This window comes from Apiospora aurea, assembly GCF_038362705.1.
Source record: "Apiospora aurea strain CBS 24483 chromosome Unknown utg000004l_segment0_segment0, whole genome shotgun sequence".
NCBI lineage: Eukaryota > Fungi > Ascomycota > Sordariomycetes > Amphisphaeriales > Apiosporaceae > Apiospora > Apiospora aurea.
In genome coordinates, this window is record NW_027117391.1 from 1,659,795 (window position 1) to 1,681,020 (window position 21,226).

Consider the following 21,226-nt stretch of genomic DNA (forward strand, 5'->3'; position numbering starts at 1 on the left):
CCTACCTGGTGATAAGATCATACGCCAAGAACAGCCGCAGAAAAAAACGAAGAAGAAAAAGTCATGGGTCAAGCCACTCAATCAGTTATCAGCTACGAACACCAGACAGATATGTTCATAATCAATAGGGCCGAAGGAGTTCCATGCCAACTAAGCGAGGTCTAGCTGTGAAAGTAATAATGCGTGTAAGCATCTGACGAGAAGCACGTTGGCCGATTGGCTTGGTGAAAGGTCGCTTCGAGTTCCTTGCCTTTCGCTGACCGGGCCCTTCGTAACAGCCCGAGCCGGGACAGAATGCCGGAGAGAACTGCAAGTTTCCTGCGTTTCCTTCCACTTATCTTGCATGCTTGGTCCCCTATCTACATGTGCCCGAGGACGAAAACCCGTCCACATATGTCTCGCATGCAACGGTCATCAATACGAGCTGCCGGGGGAGGAGTGATCTGCAGTAGTTACATGTAGTCAGTGGCAAGCGGGTGGGTTGGCCAGCAGCAGCGTTAAAAGTCATGAGGAACAGGGGGAAAGGGCATGCTCTCTCAGCCTCAAAAGGCCGCTTCTTTGATTTGATTCGCTCTCCGTCTTCTGTCACAAACTTGTTTTCGTACGTGTTTGACACTCCGTATCGGACTTTGGTTGGCTGGTTGGTCGGTCATGGCCTACCTACTACTGCCTACGCCGATAACGTATTTCTTACTTCTTCACCATCCACACCTCCCTACCTCCTCCCGCTTTGAGCCTTGAGACTCTGGCCACGCTTACATTCCAAATCTGCGGGATAGGCCGCAGGTTCGCTGACCACCACTACCCATAACGCCACAAAGAGGAGAAAACACCAGGATATGTCTCTTCTTACTATATATGTGAAACACATATATACATATATCACTTGTCGTGTGTCAGTTATCATAACGTCTGATAACGGTCTGTGGAAGCCAGAGAGCCCCCGGTCGACATTATGTATGTGTCAGCTGGAGCCTGCAAGTCTTCGACAACCAAATGTCTTTCTTTCGCCGTTATCTCTATCTCCTCCTGCTGCAGGCTGCTCGGTGCCGTGGGGGTGTGTGGATTCGGATTGATACTATTCCCATGACCGTTTGAATGAAGGTGGGGTCCACGGGGATAACTCCATGTGTGTGTGTATGTATGTACTGGGTGCGTATGCACGACGTATGCAGCCATGTCATTTCCATCTGGCTGGCAATGCTTATTCGCCGGGTGCCGGCAGCAGGAGATAAGGTGTATCCTCTGCTGTGTGACAACAAGTTCGGACAGGTAGGAAAGCGCGCTCCAAACAGGAAGACAGAATCCATGGCTCGAAGACAGTCATGTTGGAATCTTGAAACCGCAGAGCTTGATATTCCCAAGCCGTATTATGTACTCGTGATACCCATAGGAAATGACAACAGGCCTGACCCCTTTCCCACGGATAACCATACCCTGGCTCTGTACGCCCGCCAGGAAGAATCCCCAGAACGCCATTGGTAGTGCCTTCCAGATGTGAAGTGCGCGACCCAATAATTCAAACAGACCAATGATGTACGGGATTAGAAAATGTATCTGAAAAGAAAAGCCTCGCGGCATCTTTTCACGGAGCCCAATCTTGGGGTATGAAGATGGCAGCAATGATAATGCGGCAACGTGTCCACCCTTTTGTTTATCCTTCATATGACAATCTTCTCGAACGTTGTGAATCGCCAGCCCCAATAGATGTGTGATATTTTGTACAGATTTGAAAGTGCAATGCGTATGGAGCAATAATGACGAAGGAGGTGGCTCCTACCAAATAGCCAGATGTTTCGTACTCAAGTTGTCACTGACGGGTTCCTCTTCATGCCCAGGAACGCCCAACGGTTCTTCTTTGGAGCCGCCTGTGGCATCTCGGGGCTAGGCATCTCTTGCTGGGTTTTACTGAGACGCCGGGTAATTTTTGGCATTAACACCTTTTTGCCCCCGTGCTCAGAATCTGTCCGGGCCACGGGCTTGACCGCAGTGGCTCCTGCATCGATACTCGGTATCGCAGAAGCAGGAGCCACCTGACCCCGTTGATGCGTGTCAATCTCCGTCTCGCTTGGTCGACGCGATTTCGATAGTCGTCTTCTGCTTGGCTTGGAAACTTGCTCTGACCGTGGTTGTCTCGTCTCTACGGGCGACACAGGCCCAGCCTGAGCGGCTTGCTGAGGTTGGGATGTAGTGGGAACAGAGTCTGTGGGTTTGGGATGTAACGAGGCGAATGAGGATGTCGAGTTCTGGTTCGCTTTTAACAAAATAGAACTTGGTGCTGTAGATCCGGAGTTGCGAACCGACCCGGAGTTACGAGCCGAGGAAGAAGATGATACCGACGATGCTGACTTTGAGTCCGAGTGAGCCGCGGTCGCGTGGTTAAATGTCTGATCGAAATGAAGTGCGGGAAGAGATGGCACCGGGGGTATCGATGGATCATTGCGGATTGTGCTTGGATCCATTGGTTGGGGTGCTGTGAACTGGGTGCTCCTAGCTGACGGAGGATAGTATCTGTCAGATCCGGATGTCTTCCTTTGGTGAGCTGGGTGCAAGTGATGGAGATTGCCACTGTCAGACGAATTGGTTCGAGATGGGATAGGTCTGCTAAACGAGCTGGCTGGCGGGACGTGAGGATTGGCTATAGTGCCTGTTTTCCTGGGACTCATCTCGAGGCCATCTTCAGAGCCAACCGAGGCACTAGAGCTGCTGGCTTTAGCAGTACCTAGACGGCCTGTTAGTTATGTTCTGACTTAAGTTCTGGGGTTGGTCCTGACCTCTGCTAGATACTGCACTCACTCTCCCGGATGGGGTCATCGGGATTGCGACGCCCGGCATCATCGGGGGGATCCATTCGGGCTCTTTTCCCTTGAGACTACCGCGGTAACTGTAATAGTCAAGTCGTGACTCGCTTTGAGGCCGGAGGGCTGGCGTGCCGCTGTAGCTATAGTTGTATGTAGACGAATAGGAGACGTATGACATAGAGGTGCTATCTCGAGGGTAGCCTTGCGTATGGACAAGATTGGTTCCCATGGCACTTCTCCGGCGATGTTGCTCCAAGATCCTTGGGCGCTCCTCATCTCTCCAACTAGACGGCGTACCAGCCATAGCATCGAGTGCAGCGTGAGTAGGCACATGCCTGTAGGGCTTCTTCGTCTCTTCATCCTTGTTTTTTTCGGCCACCTTGGCACTGTGGTCCTTGGCTTGCTGCCGTCCCCTCTTGATGATGGAAAACATCTTCTCGCACAATAAGTCGAAACCCTGCTAGCGGGGATTCCCAAGACGACGGCCGTGCCGCAATCTGTATAAGCGACACGCTGAGGAGGTACCAATCTGCGGCTAGAGTAGACGAAGCACAACCTGACGGTGTTGCGATAAAGCGTTGACGAGTACAGTCACCGAGGTTCGACGGACAAGGGGTAGACTGTGGATGAGATAACAATCCAAAAGTCATGCAATTGGCAGGGAAAACTCAAAGAGAAACGACCGAGATGCCATATATCTGTACTAGCCGCGGGTCGAATAACAATACGCTCTCAAGCTAGGAGGTTCCAGATATCGACGGGTAGACTAGTAGTATTTCGCTACTTTAGTAGAACCCACGCCTTTTCACGAGCCAGGCGGAGCACTCGGACAGATGGTCAGGACGAGGAATGATGGAATCTGTGCGGGCCCACGGACTGCGGATGAGCATAACAATCATCGGCAGTGTCCAGCCAGCAGATGGGCGTCTGCATGGGGGAGACGATAGATGTGCAGATAAGTAGGTATATTGCGGACTCGGACTAGATGGGATACGATGAGCAATGAGAACGAGCGGGGATGAAAGCTTGGGTCCAGGCTGTTGTTGTTGGCCTTGCCTGCCAGGTCGAGTGGACTCGAGTGGACTCGAGTGGACGAGATTGAACGAGCGAACAGGTTGGGGCAATCGCTGTTGGGAGTTCCAAGGAAGCAGAGCGAGCGTCTTCCTTATGTGTAAATTCGAGAAGACCCGAGGAAAGAGCGGGTCAAGCGTCTCAAGCTTGTGAAGCACCAAAATACAATGGCTTGGTGGCGTTCTGTATCCCGGACTAGGACAGCGCAGAGAGTTGCACCAATAGAGCGTAGCGGCGTGGTAGACGTGATAAGAATCCGATTAGGACAGAGAACACAGAAGAAGCCGGGTTGTTGGGGGCTTCGTATGCAGTCAGAGATACCACATGGTCTTGGGCCCCGTGTATGAAGAAAAGCAAGTCGGTGGATGGGGGAGGGAGGAACTCTGCTGACGGACGACATGCTTCATTTCATTTTTACCCAGGCCTCTCTACCTACCTACCCAGTCTCGCCCGACACAATCAATGGCCAATACTTCCTTGTTTGGCTCTCTTCAGCTGTGTCAGCAGACAATCAGTTGGATCGACCTCTCGTTTCTCGACCCCAATGTACTTGTCGTAATGTTGTATTATGTACGGTATGGTGAGCCCGAGTAGGACTAGCACGGGCCCTCATTAAACGGAGAAGCCTACGATGATGCCACGGCCTAGGAACTGCAGCAAGCGGGCCCGGCCATTGATGATTGATTGATGGGCACATCCCAGTCCCCTGGAGCCGTCGCTGGTGCCATGCAGCCGGAAAGCCACGAAGGGAAGGTATGGTGTGGATGGGATGGGATGGCATGGATCAGATGTCTGCAGGTGGGGGTATATCTCTTGGCTGGGCTGGGAGTTCGTATTGAGAGGGGACAGGTACCGCCGCTACATGAGGTCGCCAGGTGGGCAGGGGTCCTCAAGGTTGAATGCAGTGCTTGATACGCCGGCCTAGCTGTGGCGCCGGTAGACTGTTCGCGAAGATATGGCGTGCAAGAGGCTTGCTTTCCCATGAAGGCCATATAACAAGAAGAGAGTTATTGAGGTGGCGGGTTGCTGTACAACATATGCAAATAAAGATATAGCTATGAGTGGTCTCTTGCATTGTAACAGAGGAGAAAGTCAATGGGCCATGGAGCAGAAATTGTTTCCCACCCCCAGACTTTACCTGGAACAGGGCCCGGTTGAATGACACACGCACCAGGCCGTCTGGCTGGTGACTTGAGCAGATACGGCTGAATCCTAATCGGACAATATTACGATTCAGCTCTATTTCTTGCATTGGCCGATGTACACGTCAAGCAATCATGCAGTGCTCCTTCGCAAAGAAGAATGACAAAAAGTCTGATACGATCGCCAGCAAGTTTCCGGAATGGATATTGATCAAACCAGGGTGTGTAGGTACTTATAGGTGCGCGCGGGCGGGATTGATGCCGCATGCATTAGCCAACAGAGCGATGCAAGGCTTCCTGCTCATTCGGCCTGTGGGAGATGCTTATGATTAGCCTAGGTCCTATGCAGATGTCGCTCGACTATGAGAAAGATCACTGTAGGTACGAATTATCCCGGATATTCGAGCTGAAGGGCGAGGCTGGGCGTGGACATCTCGAGTTTGCCCTATCCACAAATAGCAACGGCCCAAGAAGATGGATCAATGTGCCAGGGGCATGTAGGGATGTAGGAATGCAGGGAGCAGGGAGCAGGGAGACCAGATCATCGATGGACTGACCCGCTCGACCTGGCATCGGCGTGTACGGGCGGGACTACTACCACCTATGCAGGACAATGAAGACGGGGAATAACCAGGACCAACCAGCATCATCCTTGTCTACCACAAGCGCTTGGGCATATCCATATTCATATGTATTGAAAGAAATGTCTACGTCAGGCATGGACAGTACGGTCAATAGCAAGTAGTGCATATCTATCTCAGATACATGCGTATACTTGTTATATTCTATGCACTCGCTACTTCTCAAGTGCTCTCCTTGAATTGCATAGGCATTGAGTGCCTGCTGTTCTGGGTTTATGACTGTGGCTGTTTCGGCCTGGACCGACCCCACGATTCACGGACAAGATTGGGCCGGTTAGGGACGTCTGCCGTGTCAGACCCAAAAGCGGAACACGGCTGGCGCTCCAAACCTTTGTATGACGACGCAATCCTTTCCAAGCAACCGCTTCCCCAGCAACGCGGAAGATTATTGTACGTTTGGTTCCAAGATGGCTCCGAGGTCGTGTGATTGCTCAGGGTCTTTCTACTAACTGAATGCGAGTGGCATTTACGTACCCCCTAAAACTCAAGACGTTGGCAATAGTAGGAATTTGCCCGGGACGTGAGACTAGTCCAATTCTACCAGCCACAAAAGAAGGGCGTTGCCTCAAGATGTCGATCTCGTCGCATCTAGCCGAATGGCAAACTCAATTGCGCCTCCTCGGGGTTTTGATGTGGCGATTTGACGAATATCCAAAGCGAGGCCCTGGTTGGACATGGACCGACTCGTTCTAGTTGGGCCATTAGTGAGAGAGATGCTACCTAGCGCATAACTCAGCCTGTACTGGTACACTCGGATGGTGAATTCAAAGACACAAGATGCCAGTCAAGAGTCAGCACGGCGCGGCGCGGCTCAACTGCCACTTTTAATAGGGCCCTTCACCAGAACATGTGCCAAGAATTAGGACGAGGACCGATGGGAGACCGAGAAATCGGGAGGCGGTATATCTCTTCTTGTGAGCATAGCCCTTGCTACTCGAGGTCCTGCTCAGCTGTTCCACATGCCTTGGGAAATATTGAACGTGGTCTACCTCGAACGTACGTTTACTCTGGTTGATCTTGGCTGTGAGTCGTAATAATCCCATTCGTCTACTTCTTCTAGATCAAACCCACATCTACTGAGCCAGCCTCTCTGCCCCAGGCAACACCAACATGGATTGTACGGTGAGGACGATAGCGAGGTTGATATCGCGAATTATGATCAAGGGAAATCGACAGGAACATGACATATATATGAGCCTTGATAGAAGAGAAGGTGCAATATTTCTCCTGGGTGGACAAGTTCTCGAAAGGCGGGGTTGCTATGGTTCGTTGATGTGCTCGAGTTCCCGCGATTGGCATCATCGTTGGCTGGGAACATAAGAGTTCTCTGGCCGTTTCAAGTGGCGAACAATGGTCATTTGAAGCATCAAAGCAGGTATAAGCTCAGAGGCGATTCCGAAAATGATGATGTGTTCCATTCTTACAACATCATGAACCCTGTTGCTGGCACAGAAGGGAGAGACCCAAACAGTTTACTGAGTGGGTGTACCTGGATGAGGACGTATACACAACAATACTTCAATCCAGAAGCCGCCATGGTATCTCCTGCTGCCAAGTGTCAATAAGTAAGTAGACACAATTTGGCCCAATTCTGTCTAAGTTGTGGGCCAATACGGCTCTACAGGCCATTTAATTCGACATAGTTCAGGTCTTCTTCTGATCCAACCCATTCACTTTAAATCTAAAAGCTCATGCATGATGCGTTCATAATGTAACATATCGTCAGTGTCGGGCGAGGCATGATGGACACACTCAGGCTTATGTGATGCCCCGAAGAGCCATATGATAAGTTGTATGTCTCTTTCTAATAATAGTCTGCTTTCCATACCAGTTTATTATCCATAACCACATTAGATACGCGGATATGTCATGTGGATAAGAGAAATTTAATAGTCGTGCTCTTATCCCATCACCAAAGCCTTGACTGGCAGATTTCAATGAAACCTGGCAGCCAAATTGTCCTTTGGCAACTTTGAATGAACTGGATAACATATGGTAGATCACTATATGGCTCGCCAAGCTCAAATCAACAATCTCCCCCTACATATGCTGGAAGCGTGGACGGGCCTCGAAGAAATCGAACCTCCAGTAGAGCACCCATCTCTCTGTACATCGTCCGGGCTCTACTAGATATAAAAGGACCCTAAGAGCATATTGGAATCTCTGGGGGGTACCAACAGACGAGCTGGCAGAACAGGCAACACTGCTCACAAACTTCCTGCTATATACCCCTATCCTACTTACCAAGCCGTTTCTCGGAGAGAAAGAATGGCCATCCAACATTGATGCTTCCAAATGGATGAGCATCTTCTCGGCAGTAGGGTTTCAAGATATAAGAAGTATTGCCAAACTGGAAAGCCCTCTGCTATATCCAGCTGATGGCTCACTGGGGCTTCCAAGGTCTTTATGTTTAGACAATGATACCCATTCTCCTCACCCTTGCCCCTTTTGCGAGAGAAGGAATGCTTGTGTAACCCAACTGATGAAACCTCACTGTGCCAATAACGCCCTCTGAGTATGCCAGACTGCGAAGACTGACAATGCCTTTGCTTGGTCCTTTCAATGCGGCGTAAGGCCACCACCTCGTGCTGGTCGAGCTCAAGGATGGCGAAACCACCCTCATCGGGACTAGAGGAATGACACATGCATGTCCACGGTGCTAATCTCACGTTTCTGCCTCCCTCATGTCACAGAATCTTTGTGCTTTAGTTGGTTTAATCATGGTTCCCAAGTGGTAGAGAATCAGTTCGAACATGTATGTACGGTATGAGTATAGTGGATCACATTTGTGATTCAGAAATTCCCGAAGGACTCGGTGTGCATTTTATTTCAAAAAGTCATCCCAAACGGCTGGCTCCTAGGGAGAAGTTGTGGAATTCTTGGAATCCCGTCAATTTTCTCCATCGGGAGGCTGATACGCTAAGTTAGTACAGCCGCCAACACTCGTTTGGTGGCATACGGCGAAGCCTCAAGTAAAACATTCCAGTGTGGATAAGTATAACCATGTATGTAGTGAATGTATAAAGAGCCTGAAATAGCAAGCTAGCCAGTGCGTATTCCTCCGTCTCACGGGATTCAAGTACCATCTGCTTGCCTTTGACGATGGTAACGCGTGTGAATATAACGATGCTGAGAAGTACCTGGCAGTAAAAACGTTGACGCCTGTACAGACAGGCCCTATTAGACAAATATCAATGTCGTTTGATAAGGTTCCACTAGGGGTAAAAAAAGAACAAACAGTCGAAGAGGTTGCATCTATAAAGATGTTCAACATGGATCTGAGACAGCAGGCAGGCAGGTGGGCGATCACAAAGGGGGCCAACAATTAGCAATGGCAGAACGCTAAGGGGCCGATTTTTAGAACATCGGCTGCCGGCAGATGGAAGCCAAGTCACCTACCTACCTTAAAAATATTGATGCGATTGACGGAATGGGATGACACGTGCCAACTCAGGTCCTGCCAACTCTCTCTCTCTCTCTCCTAGTCGTAGTCTCGTAGAGCTCTAGAAATATGGATGCACGTTTCTAGCCCGTAACCTTAGAGCCGTTGAGTTCTGCTAAAGCCAAAGCCAATTGGTATTTGCTATTGACCGGTGACGACGACGACGACAACGATATGGCAAGCGCGAAGCGCGGCTACTTGCACAAAATGGATTGCACCAGTGGCCAGTGGTCCAGCAAACTCCGTGATAGGCTGGCCCAGGCTGGGTCGGAAGTGGGGAGCAAAACAACAGAGGGTGCATCGTGCATTGCACCCTGGATTTTCTGGACATTATTCCGTCATGAGGCAAGGGTTCACGGTTCGTGGGCGGTGCCCTCTCTTTTGCCCATGGGCCATAGGCGTCTTTAGCACAGACAACCGCATGCATGGCGGCCTGAGGCTCTCACCGACGGGATGTTCAGTGTGAGGGAACCCTTGCACAGTACGGGAAACCCATTGGTCTGTGCACCTGCTGTTAGGGAAGGCCAGGAAGGCCAGGCCAAAAGGCAGCTTTTCTGGGCGTCTCTGGCGTGCTGGGTCGCTCAAGCACCAACAACGTCACTACCGCAGCACAGTATCTGGGAAAATCCCGTTTCCGACTCCATCCGATGTAAAAAGTGGCCCCCCTAGTTGGAGAAAGAAGAAGGGAAGGCAGCGAGACCGACCCAGGAGGCGCGCGAGAACGGAGAAGCCAATCCTGCGCAGTGTGTCACAGTGCTGGCAGTGGCAGTAGAGAGATTGGAGAGCAAGAGTGAGTTTCTGTGTGTGTCGCCATCGCATCGCATCGCCGCCATTCTCTTCCATCCCAACCCGACAACCAACGACCACACCAACATCACCCTGCGGCCGCCATCGCAAACCGCCCAGTCCCATTTGATTCTTGCCATTGCATTGCGACCGACACGACTTGCGTCACCCACCGCGCTCCTGTGATACCCCCGTCGCGCAACCAACAGCCAACCCGCCCGACCAGCCCAGCCCAGCCCAATTTGTCGCAAATAGCAAAACCCACCATCTTTCTGTTGTGTGCCGTTGCGATGCTGGATTCATCCCCTCGTTATCTTCGTGTATAACCGTCCGAGTCATTCGTACTGAGCATTGCCATTCGCTTCGCTTCGTCTAGTCTCGACCGGCTGATTGTCTCTCTCGTCCTTATCTTCGTCTGTGTTTCGCCTCGCGAGACTTCTGCATTCCTGCCTGGCCTACGTCACCCTCGGCAATTGCTCAACGGCGCGCACATAGCCAGAGGACATTTCGGCGTGCTTTTCGCCGTATCTGACGCAAAGGATCATCGAGAAGCGTCGCAATTGTCGATTTCTCCTGACGAGAAGGCGGCTTCAGCAACGTAGGAAAACAACACGGAGATTTGCGCCCGCACACCAAGATCAGGCTAGCCAAGGCCAAACAAGAGAAGCGCCCACGAACCAGCCATAAGGAAGAGGAGAACAAGAAGGAAAGAGACGAAGAAGAAGAAGAAGAAGAAGAAGCAGAGAAAAGAGACAAGACTTGACTCTCCGGATCTACCAGTACATGCGAACAGATAGGCAGTCCCGGCGTACATATATGTCCAACAGTACCGACATATAGTGTTTCTCGGATCTACCTAATTTGTCTAGCCCGCACCCCCCGGTTCGGGTCCCCTTCCCACTTTCCTATTGCTATTCCTGCCTGGCCCGGACCCGCAGCAGCAATCCGCGACATACTTTGGCGCTATCTCGGACCTGTGTCCACATTCTCGTCTCGTCTCGTTGTTCGACAAAGACATAGTTTTTTTTCCGCCCACCTCTCTCACCTCCCTGTCGCGTGCGCGCTCGTAGCTTAGCGCGCCAACATCGATAAAAGTGGCTGCGCTCACCCTGCTCAGTCAGATCGACACCGAATTATCATTGCAACAACATCTCGATCTCGCGCCCGACCTTTTGCAGTACAATCGCCTGGTCGCCGAGGTGGACTCCGACGAACCTTTGGAGATGGCGGCGGCACAGCCGCAGGTGCCTCATCCGTCGACCGACAGAAAGCGCGTCAAGGTCTACGAACTAAGGAATAACGACTGGTTCGATCGAGGCACAGGCTTCTGTACCGCCGGATGGCACCCTGTAAGACTTTTGCTGCCCACCCTGTCGCGTGTCGCCCCACGCGCGTCATCAGATACCTTGACAAATATTCTAACACTTGCCCGCATCCACAGGTCGAAGGCAGCCAACGAGAACCGCGAGTCATTGTCGAGTCGGAAGAACAACCCGAGCGCGTGTTGCTGGAAACTAGAATTTGCAAGGAGGATGGCTTCCACAAACAGCAGGGTATGGCGCCGATATAAATCCAAGGCCGGATCACGGCGACAAGTGCTGACCGACATCATGTAGAAACCCTCATCGTCTGGACCGAACCCAGTAATGGCGTTGATATGGCCCTCAGCTTCCAAGAGGCTGAGGGCTGTACTATGATATGGTACGTCGCACTCTAAGCACCCTCCCGAGTCCGATTTGCCGTTTGCTAAATGGTTTGTAGGAGGTTCATCCATAGCGTCCAGCAACAGTTCAACCCCGGCGCAGTCGCTGGAGACGACACATTGTCCGACGATCTCGCCATGGACATGGCACATAACACAGTCACGTTGCCCGAGGCCGCGCTAGGGAACTTGAATGTGATCGAAGACTCGATGCGGGCCCTCAGCACCACGGCCGCTAGCCGCGACGCCCTCACGAAGTTCGTCCTTAACGAGGGCTACATTCTGAAACTCATTCCTCTGGTGGAGCAGGCCGAGGATTTCGAAAGCTTGAATGACCTGCATCGTCTATGCAACATCATGAAACTAGTCATTCTACTCAACGATACTAGCATTATAGAACATGCTGTGTCCGATGAGTGCGTGATCGGTGTCGTCGGCGCTCTGGAATACGATCCCGACTTTCCAAGCCACAAGGCCAACCACCGGCAGTGGCTGAAGGACTCCGGAAGATATAAGGAGGTTGTCCGGATCGAAGACAGCTCCATCCTGAGAAAGGTCCACCAGACCTATCGGTTATTATACCTGAAGGACGTCGTGCTTGCCCGCATTCTGGATGATAACACCTTCTCGGTGCTGAACTCACTGATCTTCTTTAACCAGGTCGACATCGTCCAGCACATCCAGGCGAACCAGGCGTTCCTTGGCGAGCTGTTCGATATCTTCAAAACTCAGGGACAGGACTCGAGACGGAAAAAGGAGGCTGTGCTCTTCATCCAGCAGTGCTGCTCGATTGCTAAGAACCTTCAGCCGCCAGCGCGACAAACTTTGTACAACAACTTCCTTTCTCATGGCCTTCTGCAGGTTATCAATTTCGGTCTCCGCCATAACGATGTCGCAGTGCGCGTGGGGGCGACAGACATATTAGTCTCCATGATTGATCATGACCCCCAAATGATTCGGAGGACCATCTACCATCAAATACAAGAGAAACAGCCGCCGCTGACGGACTCTCTGATCGATCTTCTCTTGATCGAAGTCGACCTCGGGGTCAAATCGCAAATCTCAGATGCCCTCAAAGTACTGCTCGACCAAGGACCTCCGGCCCAGCCTGAAGTATATGCCAAAGCAAATGGCGAACACGCCGTCCGGCTACAGCCGCGGATGCCTACGGCCGATCCTCAGCAGGAACAGTTTTTGGATCTTTTCTACGACCAGTCAGCCGTGAAGCTGTTTCAGCCCTTGATTTTGCTAAAAGATCGCGCGACGATGGATTTCTCGGTCCAGCAAGCGTCTATGTTCACTTACCTCATCGAAATCCTATGCTTTTTCATTCGTCAACACCATCACCGCAGCAAGTTCTTTGTCCTCAACAATGACATTGTCAAGAGAGTCGGACAGCTACTGGTCTGCCAAGAAAAGTACCTCAAACTTGGTATGTGCTTCGATTGGTCTGGTGTTAAATTTTGGGCCAAATTGCTAACATGGTATAGTTGCGATTCGCTTCCTGAGACAGCTGATAGGTCTCCAAGACGAGTTCTATGTCAAACACATTTCCGAGAAGAAGGTCATCGGGCCCATTTTGGACGTTCTCGTACAGACGATGCCTCGGGATAATCTGCTGAGCTCAGCGTGCCTAGAGTTCTTTGAGCACATCAAGAAGGAAAACATCAAGGAGCTTATGAAGTACTTGGTTGAAAGCCACCGTGACCAACTCCAAAAGCTGGTCTACGTCGAAATTTTCCGCGACATCATCCTCAAGTATGATCAAACGCGGGGGTTCAGTGTCAGTTTAGACTACTTCATGGAAGCTGAGGACGATGTGAGACGGAAGAGGCCCAATGTGAACCCCAGGACAGGTGGACCGATGGAGTACGTAACAATGGATCCTGCCGAGGAGGAATATTGGAACACTTCAGACGACGAGGAAGATCAGCAGGCCAAGGCTGGCAGTCGCACGGCTTCTGCGAATGGCATGTCACCCGGAACAAAATTGGTCGACTACGGATCCGACGAGGATGGTGACGACCATGTCGAGGCTGGCGCACTCTCCGCCGAGGACGAAGCAAGACTCGGGGCCGAGAAGATGGACGAAGAAATGCCGAGACTGGACGAAGTTGCCCCACCTGAACGGCTCTCCGAGAAGCGGCGCCGCGAGGAGGACGAAGAAGACGACCTGGGAAAGCTGATCCAGCACAAGCGACGAAATAGCACCTCGACCAATGCCAACTCGTCCAACTCGCCAGTCTTCATCCGCAAGGGTAAGAACGGTTCCACGAGGCGAGATTCCGGCGGTGGCGGGAATCCCAAAAAGATAGCGATCACGTTGGGGTCTTCCATAAAAGCCGGGAACGGGCAAACAAACAACAAGCCGGAAGATGAGGCATGAGCAAGCAAGCCCATTTTAGGTTGATCTTTGATTATGGAAGGTCACCCAATGACGATGGCATTCTACATTTGGTTCGGCGAAATTTCAATGGGCATTTCGGAGGTAATGAGACAGGCGTTTTTTCATGGAGGAGTCATTAGTCGACCGTTGGTCTTGTTAGGACATAGAGCCCCCCGTCCAAATATCCAGGGGGCCGTTATGAGATGAAGCGTTTTTACTTCAGGAATGGGGCGATGCTGTGGATTGCATTCGCCAAACGAAGGACCTCCGGCGGTCGGTCTTGGCTCTTTCTGGTTTACGCTGTGGCGACGACAGCATTGTTGCCTTTTTATTTTAGGGGAGCTGCGACCGAGCATGAGCCCCAAGACCGGGAGAGGGAAACGAATGGAAAGCAAAAAGGCCCCAAATGTACTATCAATCACCTAAGACCCGAGCCAAGCAGCTCTTGGCACTGCCCGGGGAATGCCTTTACAGTTGCTTAGTCGGTTGGACGCGACTGTCCTATGAATCTACTAGGAAATGCTTCCCAAACATTACAGTGCCGTTTTGCTCATGTGCATGTGATATCGTGTTCCAAAGATTATTTCTCATAGACTGGCTAACCTCATCGCAGCAGTTAATAGACTTCCCGGCTTTTGCTGCGTAAAGTGTGTTATATACATATACATATAGCATTAACAACAAATGCCTCTCCTTCTTGGCTTCGCGAATACCGCCCGTCGCTAGAGCTTGGCCCCTACAGAGGAGTCGTCTTGGCCCCTTTCGGGCGAGATCTCAATCACCAGCTTGCCGAACTGCTTCCCCTGCCGCATGTCCTCGTACAGGCCGTCGATGGCGTCGAGGTCCTCGAGGCCGGCGCTCCGGACGACGCGGCTCACGACGGGCCGCATCTTGTAGGCGCGCACGAACTGGACCATGGCGGCGAACTCGGCGCGCGACCCCATGGTGCTGCCGCGGAGCTCGATGTTCTTCATGACGGCGCCCATGCTCCAGTTCATGTTGGGCGAGAGCGTCATGCCGTAGCACGCGAGGATGCCGCCGGGCTTCAGGAGCCGCACCGTCCGCGCCACGAGGTCGCCACCGGCGCCGTCGACGACGGCGTCGAGGTAGGGGCGGTAGTTGGGCAGCATCTTGCGGAGCTGCGCGTCCCAGTCCTTGTCGTGGTAGTTGACGCCGCCCTTGGCGCCGAGCTCGGGGCTGGTGGCGCGAGCCAGCTTCGCCGGGTCGCCCGAGGTCACGTAGACGTTGCAGCCGAGCGCGGCACCGAACTGGAGGATCTGCAGCGCGACGCCGCCGCCGATGCCGGTCACGAGGATGTTGCGCCCGGGGGCGCAGGCGAGGTCGCCGTCGAAGCACTTGGTCATGAGGGCGCGCCAGGCCGTGACGCCGACGAGCGGGAGGGCGGCGCCCTCGACCGCGCTCAGGTGCGCGGGCAGCGGCTCGACTTCGGCGGCGGGGACGGCGATGTAGCGTTGGGCGGCGCCGGCGGGGTCGCCCTGGGACCCACCGATGACGGTGTACTTTCCGAGGTCCTCGGGCCCGTCGCGGCTTTGGTGCCAGCCCCGCGTGGGCGTGAGGAGGACGCGGCGGTTCAGCAGGGACGGAAAGTCGGACTCGGTACCGGGGCCGTAGCCGATGACGGTGCCGCAGCCGTCGGCCAGCAGCGGGTGCGTGAAGGAGATGGCGGGGTACAGGTGCTGCCGGATGAAGAGGTCGCGGTGGTTGAGGGCGGCGGCGTGCAGCTCGACGAGGACCTCGCCCGGGGCCGGGGCCGGGATGGGCGCGGTATGGAGCTGCAGCGGGTAGTAGACCTTGCCCGGCTTGCCGTCGATTTTGCGGACGGTGAGGTACGTGTTTTGGCCTTTGCCGCCTGCTGCGGTCGACGTAGTAGTCGTAGTCATGGCGGCGGGCTAGCGGCTACTTGTTCTGCAGTTGCTGCGGGAAGGGAGAAAAGGGACAATGAAATATACAGATGCGTATTATTGGATGCGCAAGAGCATAGGCACCTTGTGTTAGGAGAAGGAACTAAAGGAGGAACAAGGGTCTTATCTTCCTACTGTTAGAATTATAGATTGTTCCTGGGTTATGTCGTTGTTGTTTGTAATCAGGGGTGTAGGTTGTCCCGAGGTTGCTAACACTGAAAGCTGAACGCTGCCCCGCGCTTGGGGGCTTGGGGGGCCTTGGGGCTTCTAATCAGGGGCCTCTAATCAGACCTCGGCTGAAGCTAGGGATGGGTGGGATATCGATATCAATGTGAGTACTTGTAGTACATGATGCATTTTTGGTCTTGCATGTCCCGTCCCCGTCGGCGCCCTGAACAAGGCCAACGGAACGGAACGGATTCGGATTCGGGTCCATTGTCTTCCTACCTGCCATGCATCGGTTTAGGTATGAAATATGACAGGACGGGTTGGTTTCGGGTCGGCTCTGCAGTTGTGGAACGAACCGTTACCCGTCTTCCTGCCTGCAGCGGACCGATCGTCATTTCAGTAGATAAGCATGCCTGCCAGCCTGCCGGTTTTCACAAGCTGCAGGGAGGCAGTGGTTGAGCGGCAGAGGATACGAAGTAACTGCCATGGTGGTGAAAATGGCCGATGCGATGTGTAGGTTGGTAGGCAAGGATAAGGTGAACAAACCATCTGGGCCAAGGACCTACCCAGCAGGCAGTACCTTCCTTATATCCCGAATGGCCTACCAGAAGCCTTGATGTTGGCGCCTGTCCGCAGGGATGGGATGTCTCCTAAGTGCGCGCGCTAGTTCCCACGCCTTCTGCCAGGAACGGTCCAGTAGCAAGGGAGACTGGCACCGGCCCAGCAGCACGTGTGAAAAAGACAAAAGACATAAAAAAAAAAAAAGGTCTAGTCGGCGACCTCGCGTTGATGCGCACCCCCTACAAACCGGAGATCAGACATTTGATTAAAGACAACGACCTCGCCGACTGAGTAGCACCGCAAGTGCGCCAAGCAGTGCCCGAGATGGCCGAGTGGGATACATCAATGCATATCTGATAGCGTCCTTGTGGAGCCGCTCCCCGATGGAATGGTCGCCGTTCAACTCTGGGCACAGCCAACCACATGCACACATATTCTGCAAGAACATCTTTTGAACCATTAACGCAACCCCCAACTCCACCTTTTCGAGCCCGGAAGCGTCCTGTAGTATGTAGGCGCGTCGAGAATCCCTCGAACCGAAGCGGACTTACCCCCCCCCTGTGGGCCACCCGCATCGGGGACTACTCTTCTTCTCCTCCTCTTGGAGCCCACCCCTTGGGCGGGATTCGCTCCAGGGATGCGCCTTACCTAGCTTACCAACTACGGATCCTCAAAGGGGGGGGAGGGATACTTCGGGATCTCACCTTATTCATGCCAACCCAGCTGGATGGAGACAGACAGTGTGGGTGTGATATCCAAGAACCTGGGCTGAGCTGAGTGAGGGTCATACCAACAAAGCAGCACGAAGTGGCTACCTATCGAAAAGGATAATGGTCGTGAAAACGGCTAGTTAGCGTTTATAGCACGGTATACTAATCTCATTAGGGGTTTTTTTTATGGCTACCCTCACCCACTATGAAGCCTCCCCCGAACCCGCATCATTGATTCCCCCTGATGAATGCCGAAGGCAGGGGCTCTTCCAAGAGGGACATTCTGTTTCCCCTTCTTCTATTTCGGCGAAGCGAAGCGGGCGAGGTCGAAGGCACTTGAAGGAGCTAGGGGACCTTACGTGCGAACGGTTGGCCGAGAGGCAGACAAAGAGAGGATATACACGTTACTATATATTGACGCCTTTGCGGGAGGCTGCCACTCGTACACCACAACCCATTCTGGAAAACGCCAACTTATCATCGTCCCTTGACTCGACACAACTCGGTAACATGCTCGATACCGTCGCCTGCGGGACCGCCTTTGGAGCGGCGCTGGCCGCGGCCGCCGTCCACCAGCCCTATGTCATCGTCTCCCAGCTGAGGTTGACCAACTCCCACATGCTCGAGTCCTTCCTGGCGGCTGCTGCCAGTAGTGCGTAGGTTACTACTACCCCAGTCTCTCCCACTCCGGGGAGGAAACATGGCTCCTCGCTGACAGTGTACCCCTCGACTAGACTATTCACCGCCGTCGTGCAAGGCACAGGCTACGCCGCCTTCCCGCCACGTAGCTCCAGCTCCCTGGGCCTGCTCGGCCGCCTAGACGGGAACGTCGTCGGCGGTCTACTCCAGGGCGCCGGCATGGCCCTTTCGGGCGCCTGTGCCGGCACCGTCTTCGCTCAGAACGGCGCCGGGATCCCGTCGAGCTTCCACGCCCTCGGCGGCGCCATGGTCGGCGGCATCGTCTGGACCGGGTTCCTGAGGCCAGCTCTCCAGCGCCGACGCAAACAACTAGCGCAGCCCAGCACCCCAAAACTCACCGTCGACCGTCAGCTGGGTGTTGGCCGGAACACGGCGCTGCTGCTGCTCGAGACCGCGTTCGTGGCCGTGGTAGGGGTTGCCGCCGCGTCCTCTTCGACAAGCACCCGTACGCAGGGCCCCGTGCACCCGGTAGCCGGGGGCGTCCTGATCGGCCTGGCGCAGCTCTTCTCGATCCTGCTGCGCAAGACCATGCTCGGGACCTCGACCTCGTTCGAGGAGTTCGGCGACTACTTCTGGTGGCTGGCCGGGGGCGCCCGTTCGCCGGGGCGGCCCTCCTCGTACAAGAACATGCTCTTCGCCGCATCGCTGGCTTTCGGCTCCTATCTGGTATCGTCGAGGCTCCCTGCCTCGATAGCCACCAGCAGCCGCGTGGGTGCAAGCAGCCCGGCCAGGGTGGCTCTGGGGGGCGCCCTGATTGCTATCGGGTCGCGGATGGCTGGCGGCTGCACCTCGGGCCATGGTATCAGTGGGATTTCCCTCATGTCCATATCCAGCTTCGTCACCGTGGCGGCAATGTTTGCTGGCGGTATAGGGGTCACGTCTACCCTTGGCTAAAACACGGCCTTGGGGGCAGGCAATTACACGGGCTCAGCGGTGATGGATGATGAATTACTACAAGTCGAGTATAGGTATATAGACTGGAAAGGCTTAATCGATCAGGAAAATCAAAACAACTTTTATTGACCATCTGCCATAAGCTATATGCCAGGCATTTCAATTGCGACTCCTCAAACTCCCGGAATCATCGCTCTGAGCACAGCAGCCCGCTTGAGCTCGCTAGGAGCACCGAGATAGCTCGCAACTATGCTACCGCAAGCCAGTGCCCCCAATGCCCATTTGCTCCAGATAAATAAACTTACTCATCTGTCACCAGCCAGTGCTACCGAAAAGCGGCACTTATTAATTAGTTGTATCGTCCAACGGCCACGCGTCACAGCGCCGTCTTTTTTTTTATCCTGCATCTAATCCAGCCACAGTGTCTAGACGAAGAAATCGTATAGTAAAGAGATTCGTGCCGTGCATACTTGTACAAGGGTTGTGTAGTATCCGCTGAACCGCCGCGCAGAGGGCCAATGAACTCGAGAAATATATCTGCCGTGAAACAAGACGAGTCGATCGGAGGGAGGCAACCAGCCAAACGATCGCGATGCTCATGAAGATAGGGAAACAGACTCGGCCTCAAGCTTCACGGCTTCGGGCTCCGCAATCATTTCTGCTTCTGCCATAGTCTCATCTTGGGCGGCTTCGTGCGCCTCTTCCGCAACGTCAGCGGTCTCGGCAATGGCAGCGGGCTCGGAGTTGCCCTCACTCTTGTACTCTCCGTGCTGAGCCTGCTCAACCTTCACCTCTTCATTCTCGGTACCAGCTCCCTCGATGGCTACGGTCAAGGGCTCGACAGCCTCGGCCTCGGCAGTTTGCAGCTCGGCAATATGGGGATCGGCAATCTGAGGCTCGGCAGCCGGTGGCTCAACAGTTTCGGCCACTGCAGTCTGGAGCTCAGGCATCTGGTGATCCGACATCTGGTGATCCGCCATCTGAGGTTCTGCCATCTGGGGCTCCGGCATCTGGGGCTCCGGCATTTGGGGCTCCGGCATCTGGGGCTCTGCAGCCTGGGGCTCAGCAGCTTGGGTCTCTGCACTGTGCATCTCCGGACCTGCGATCTCTCCGTCATGGAGTTCTGTGCCTTGAACATCTGCATGCTCAAGATCAGCATTGTGGGCCTCTACATGCTGGACTTCCGTATTCGGCATCTCTGCATTGTGGATGTCTGAATTATGCATCTCCGCATCGTTGAACTCTGGGAGCTGGTATTCGTCATGCTGAATCCTTTCCTCCAGGCGAGGCCGCTTTGTGGGGCGGTCGGAATCGGCATGTTCTAGGTCATCCACCTTGTCTCTGGCTTCATGAAGCTCTTGCTCAATTTCATCCAGGCGCCTCTTCAAGATGTTCTCCCGGCGATGACTATCCTCAAGCTGGCGCTGTATATCTTCGCGCATAGCTCGCTCATGAGCTTCGTTCTTTTGGGCCTGTTCGGCCGCATGGCGCCAGTTGTCCTGGTTTTGGGAGTCTTGTTCCAGTTGGGTCAATCGGCCACGATACAACTCGTTGATCAGGTCGAGTTCGCTGACGCGTGTCTTCAAGCTTGCGTTGGCAGCAATCAACTGTTCGCGCGTCTCAGGCTCGCCATTCACAGGCGACCCAGACCGGCCGGGAGAACCGCCCGGGATGGGGTACTGTGGCAGCGATGGAGACTGGAACTGATTGGGGTCCATGCCCTGGAAGACTGGCAAATGAGGATCATACATGGAGGGTGTGGCGGTTCGCGAAACGGGCGAATTGTTGTCTCCCATATGCCCATTCGGCCTCCCTTGATTTGCTCGAGCCACGGCAGCCATGGCGGTTGAAGTCGCGTCGTGTGTTTGCATATGCATGCCGTTGTGGTTCATAGGCGTGGCGGCAGCAGGAAGGCTCTGTTCCAGACACACATAGTCAGGAAAGAATCCATTATGCCAGCGGTCAAGGAGTGATAGTCCTGAAGGGTCGCGACTTACCTTCTTCTTCATCTGCATGTCCGGTCGCATGGTCTTGACACGATTCCGGCTCTTGATGACGTCCGTCTTCAGCGAAATGGGTCGCGGACGGCCGTGCAGCTTGAGGAACAGGCCGCAGGCATTGCATAGAACAGAACCCATCTCGTCGCGGCGCCAAAGGGGCGTCGTAGACGTGCCACAGTTCTGGCATGTCGGCTGGGTCGAGGGTTGGTCATGGTTAGCCATGGACGCGTTTGTGGGATGTGAGGCCATCATCGCAGCGGATCAGCCTCCAAGAAGGCGTCGAGAATCTCGCCGGCGCGAC

The 21,226-nt window shown here is 53.8% G+C and overlaps 5 protein-coding genes across 5 annotated transcripts; 2 read left to right on the forward strand and 3 right to left on the reverse strand.

The window, feature by feature from the left end:
* Positions 1–1,802: 1,802 nt before the first annotated feature.
* PG986_005307 (uncharacterized protein) lies at positions 1,803–3,234 on the reverse strand (the record flags this gene model as incomplete). Its single annotated transcript, XM_066841529.1, has 2 exons — positions 1,803–2,722; positions 2,775–3,234. 2 exons carry the CDS (start codon positions 3,232–3,234, stop codon positions 1,803–1,805), a joined length of 1,380 nt encoding a protein of 459 aa, XP_066701391.1.
* A 7,872-nt stretch (positions 3,235–11,106) lies between these two features.
* On the forward strand, positions 11,107–13,971 carry PG986_005308 (uncharacterized protein; the record flags this gene model as incomplete). The annotated part of the gene is made up of 5 exons (XM_066841530.1): positions 11,107–11,232; positions 11,325–11,436; positions 11,500–11,584; positions 11,645–13,017; positions 13,076–13,971. The coding sequence occupies 5 exons, from the start codon at positions 11,107–11,109 to the stop codon at positions 13,969–13,971; spliced, it is 2,592 nt and encodes an 863-aa protein (XP_066701392.1).
* A 722-nt stretch (positions 13,972–14,693) lies between these two features.
* On the reverse strand, positions 14,694–15,872 carry PG986_005309 (zinc-binding dehydrogenase; the record flags this gene model as incomplete). Its single annotated transcript, XM_066841531.1, has 1 exon — positions 14,694–15,872. The coding sequence occupies one exon, from the start codon at positions 15,870–15,872 to the stop codon at positions 14,694–14,696; it is 1,179 nt and encodes a 392-aa protein (XP_066701393.1).
* Positions 15,873–17,842: 1,970 nt separating this feature from the next.
* Positions 17,843–18,925, forward strand: PG986_005310 (YeeE/YedE family protein; the record flags this gene model as incomplete). Its single annotated transcript, XM_066841532.1, has 2 exons — positions 17,843–17,984; positions 18,051–18,925. The coding sequence occupies 2 exons, from the start codon at positions 17,843–17,845 to the stop codon at positions 18,923–18,925; spliced, it is 1,017 nt and encodes a 338-aa protein (XP_066701394.1).
* A 596-nt stretch (positions 18,926–19,521) lies between these two features.
* PG986_005311 (uncharacterized protein) lies at positions 19,522–21,177 on the reverse strand (the record flags this gene model as incomplete). Its single annotated transcript, XM_066841533.1, has 1 exon — positions 19,522–21,177. One exon carries the CDS (start codon positions 21,175–21,177, stop codon positions 19,522–19,524), a length of 1,656 nt encoding a protein of 551 aa, XP_066701395.1.
* Positions 21,178–21,226: the final 49 nt, after the last annotated feature.